Raw genomic sequence first — 4996 nt, forward strand, 5'->3', positions numbered from 1 at the left:
CAGGTAGATACTTATTTATTCATATATGGCCAACCAAGAGCAGCCACAGCTGAATAAATGTATGCCAGTTGTTTACTGCTGATTCAAGGACACATAACATGTTCTGAGATAATATGGAGGAGAAAAATCACTCTCTTCAATTCCTAGGCTAAATTCCACCCTAGAACTTATCACAAAACTGGTGAAAACCTAGAACCTTTCCCCCAAATGACGGTATGCTCCTCTTCTATAGATTCTTAAGAAACTTTGAGTGTTGGCTGGAAAGCAATTACTTCAGACTGAAAGGAACAAATCCCCGGCTTTATTTAAATCAATGTAGTGACTGCTTTTTGTATAGCTGATTGAATTAGCCATGAGGTTTTTCAGTCATTAATGTCCTAATCAGAGGTTTTTTGATTTCTGTCCTACCTTAACACATTTAAAGAGTCAGTTCTATACCCCCATCATGCACAGTGGCTCACAATAGCTGGATTCTCAAACAGGAGAGGGTGCCTGCCTTGTGGTGCTCATGTGCCATAAAGGAAGCATATTAAACTTCATAAGAGGGAAAGGCAACTGTTTTTAGAAAAAGTGTCCCCCTCCTCAGGTTATTATGCTATACATTCTTATCCTACCTTAAGAATCACCATCCTGAATGCTAGACTAACATTTTTTTCAACGTTTTTCCTCCTATAGACACAGACTCTATTTTGATATTCCTGGTTGTTCAGTCTTTGTCATGGTGAAGTTTTCTGCTAAATTGAGCATTTATAATCTCAGTATAGGCAATGCTATTCATTCTAGAAACCAATAATGGCCAAACTGTTTTCCAATAACTAATAGGTATACTAGTTAGGGGAATAGTGGAAAGGGCGGAAAGGTCTAGTCAACACAAATCATTGTGTAAATCAACTAGTCCAAAACTACATGAAAATCTGCACAATTGAACCAGCTCACAGCCTCTTTGTAAACATTAGCTTAGATCAGAAAAACAAAGGCCCACGAGAAAGTACATGCTCTTTCTGCCACAACCTTCTTCATGGCATTTTTAATCTCCTTATTCCTAAGACTGTAGATGATAGGATTCACCATAGGGATCACCAGAGCATAGAATATGGACACCACCTTGTCCTGGTTTAGGGAGTAGCTAGAACTGGGTCGCATGTACATGAAGAGACCAGAACCATAGAAAAGAGTCACAGCAGTCAGGTGAGAGGCACAGGTGCTGAAGGCTTTGGTCCTACCTTTAGTTGAGCTGATCTTCAGGACAGCAGCAACAATGTAACCATAAGAGATGAGGATCACAAGGACAGACACAATTCCAACAACAAAACCCACAACAAAGGTCACCACCTGACTGGTAAAGGTATCAGAGCACGACAGAACCAGAACTGGAGGAAGGTCACAGAAGAAGTGGTTGATCACGTTGGGCCCACAGAAATCATGCTGGTAGACAGAGTATGTTTCAATCAAAGCACTGAAGAATCCACCCACATAGGCTCCAGCCACTGTCTTTAAACAAAGTGTATGGGAAATGAGGGCTGGGTAGAGCAATGGGTTGCAGATTGCAGCATAGCGGTCATATGCCATGGCAGCCAAAAGAAAGCATTCAGTCAGCCCCATTCCATAGAACACAAACTACTGTGTGGCACAGCCAACAAAGGAAATTATTTTCTGCCCTGTGATGATGTCAGAGAGCATCTTGGGAGTTGTGGAGGACACATAGCAGATATCTAGGAAGGATAGGTTACTAAGGAAGAAGTACATGGGTGTGTGCAGGTGGGAGTCCATCCTGATGAGGGCAGTGAGGTTCAGTCTCCAGGCTCGGGTCAGGAGATAAATCCCCAGAAATAACAGAAAAAGGAAAAGCTTCATTTGAGGATGGTCTGAAAATCCCAGGAGGATGAATTTTGTCACAATTGTGTTGTTCCTTCCCACAACCATAGACCTACTTCCTGCATAAAGGAAAGAAACAATTCTGTGATCAGTTAGATTGTGTTTGTTATTATATGAGTGGTTATTTCCTGGACGATCATATAAACAACACCAAGTTAACATCACAGCCACCTGCTATGCCTTCTTCTTGGAGGAAGTCGGCCCATGATAATCTCTTGGCACTATTTAAAATCTGTATGCTATACACCTTGCTGATTAGAAGAGGGTCTGTCTAATGGAGTAGAGAGTGACTGGGAATCAATAATCTGGGTTTTGTCCTCAGCTCCATTCCCAACTCCCTGGGGACTGTGGAAAAGTGACTTCACCTCTTCAAATTCTCATTTTCTCAACTGAAAAATGGGAGGGTTGAATCAGGTGAGTCTCAAGGTTCCTTGAATATTATAGCCTGTTGTGTTTAGCTCCTTTTCCAGATTCTTATACTAAAGATATATAAAATATAAGAAATTCCTAATGTTATTGTTAATCTGGATTTATATGCTCAAGTCAGGAAGTCTAAAAAGCCATAAGAAACCTAAATCTAAAGGAACCTTGAGACTCACCTGATTCAACCCTCCCATTTTGAGGGAGCAAATCTAACTCACAATAAAGATAATCCATTCTTTCAGGTTAGAAAACTCAGAGAAAAAAATATACACATATATTATATATATACACATATATGCTCAGAACTAAAAAATTTTTTCTAATTATATGATGTTTTTATACAAGTAACTACATAAAATGCATAAAAAGATCAAAATTTGGATGAACACAATCAGCGCCATTATGGGATAGAAGGACCATAAATAATATGTCCATGGTTGGGGGAATGGTGGAATAACACCAAAGCTGACTGAAATTGGATGAGCCATGGTGGTCAAGAACAAGCAGAAACTAATATTTTCTGAGCAAGAAAAGCTGGAAAGGGTTCATTCAATATTTAAGGATAATATTTAAGGACAGGCATGGGACAACCTTGATGTCATCAGGCCAGACCAGATTATCATTTTTAAGACATGAGGGAAGCCCGTATGCATTTTACATTAAGAAAGACAAGCTGGCACTTATATAAGATCAAAATGAGGGGTGCCTGGGTGGCTCAGTTGGTTAAGCAACTGCCTTCGGCTCAGGTCATGATCCTGGAGTCCCGGGATCGAGTCCCACATCAGGCTCCCTGCTCAGCAGGGAGTCTGCTTCTCCCTCTGACCCTCCTCCCTCTCATGCTCTCTCTCTCTCATTCTCTTTCTCGCAAATAAATAAAATCTTAAAAAAAAATTTTTTTTTTTAAATATCAAAATGAGGAAATATAAATGGGATGGGTGTGTAAAGGCAGAAGTACCCCAGGGAAGACTCAGAGCTAAAATTAAAGTTGCTGATATTTTATCATTTTGTGGAATTTGACCACCCATGCATGTTTTCAACCAACTGCAACTATCTGATTGTGTTTCTCTATTATTCATCATATTAAAAACTGTTCTACATGAAGAGGTGCTCAACATCACTCATCATCAGGGAAATGCAAATCAAACCACAATGAGTTATCATCTCACATCTGTTAGGATGGCTATTATTAAAAAGACAAAAGATAAATGTTGGTAAGGATATAGAGAAAAGTGTTGTGCACTGTTGGTGGGAATGTAAATTGGGGCAGTCATTATGACAAACACTATGGAGGTTCCTCAAAAAATTAAAAATAGAACTACTGTATGATTCAGCAATCCTACTTCTGGGTATTTATCCAAATAAAATGAAGTCAATATCTTGAAGCGATAGTTTCACTTCCATGTTTATTGTGGCATTATTCACAATAGTCAAGATACGGAAACAACCTAAATGTCCATCAGTGGATGAATGCGTAAAGAAAACTTGAGATAGAGTGCCTGGGTGGCTCAGTCAGTTAAATGTCTGCCTCTGCAAGATGTCCATTGACGGATGAATGGTTAGAGAAGATGTGGTATACACACACACACACACACACACACACAAAGGAATATTATGCAGCCATCAAAAAGAATGAAATCTTGCCATTTGCAATGACGTGGATGGAACTGGAGGGTATTATGCTGAGCGAAATAAGTCAGTCAGAGAAAGACATGTATCATATGACCTCACTGATATGAGGAATTCTTAATCTCAGGAAACAAACTGAGGGTTGCTGGAGTGGTGGGGGGTGGGAGGGATGGGGTGGCTGGGTGATAGACACTGGGGAGGGTATGTGCTATGGTGAGTGCTGTGAATTGTGCAAGACTGTTGAATCACAGATCTGTACCTCTGAAACAAATAATACATTATATGTTAAAAAAAAAAAAGAAGAAGAAGAAGAAGAAGATAGCAGGAGGGGAAGAAGGAAGGGGGAAAATCAGAGGGGGAGACGAACCATGAGAGACTATGGACTCTGAAAAACAAACTGAGGGTTCTAGAGGGGAGGGGGGGTGGGAGGATGGGTTAGCCTGGTGATGGGTATTAAAGAGGGCACATTCTGCATGGAGCACTGGGTGTTATATGCAAACAATGAATCATGGAACACTAGATCAAAAGCTAATGATGTAATGTATGGTGATTAACATAACATAATAAAAAAAAATGTCTGCCTTTGGCTCAGGTCATGATCCCAGGGTCCTGGGATCGAGCCCCACGTTGGGCTCCCTGCTCAGTGGGAAGCCTGCTCTCCCCCTCCCCCCTGCTTGTGCTCTCTCTCAAATAAATAAATAAAATCTTAAAAAAAAAAAAAAGAAAACTTGAGATAGGTGATGGTGATGATGATGATGATGGTGATGATAGATAAATAGATAGGTGAGAGAGAGAGAGAATAGAATATTATTCAACCATTTAAAAAGTAGGAAATCTTGTCATTTGTAATGACATGGATGAACTTGGAGGACTTCATGCTAAATGAAATAAGCCAGACACAAAAGGATAAATTCAGCATGATCTCACTTATATGTGGAATCTAAAAAGTCAAACACATAAAAGTAGAGAGTAGAATGGTGGTTGGGGGGGTTGAGCCAGAACGGGGAAATGTTGGTTAAAAGGTGCAAAGTTTTAGTTATTCAGGGTAAAAAAGTTTTGGCTATCTAATGAA

At 40.0% G+C, this 4996-nt stretch overlaps 1 protein-coding gene across 1 annotated transcript; it reads right to left on the reverse strand.

The window, feature by feature from the left end:
* Positions 1 to 816: 816 nt before the first annotated feature.
* Positions 817 to 2065, reverse strand: LOC118015608 (olfactory receptor 5A2). The gene is given in 1 exon segment (XM_035012348.1): positions 817 to 2065. A coding segment is annotated over 1 exon segment (1080 nt). The 5' UTR covers positions 2038 to 2065; the 3' UTR covers positions 817 to 957.
* Between the last annotated feature and the right edge of the window lie 2931 nt (positions 2066 to 4996).

This window comes from Mirounga leonina, unplaced genomic scaffold (genome assembly GCF_011800145.1).
Source record: "Mirounga leonina isolate KUSES-001 unplaced genomic scaffold, KU_Mleo_1.0 Mir_166, whole genome shotgun sequence".
Taxonomy (NCBI): domain Eukaryota; kingdom Metazoa; phylum Chordata; class Mammalia; order Carnivora; family Phocidae; genus Mirounga; species Mirounga leonina.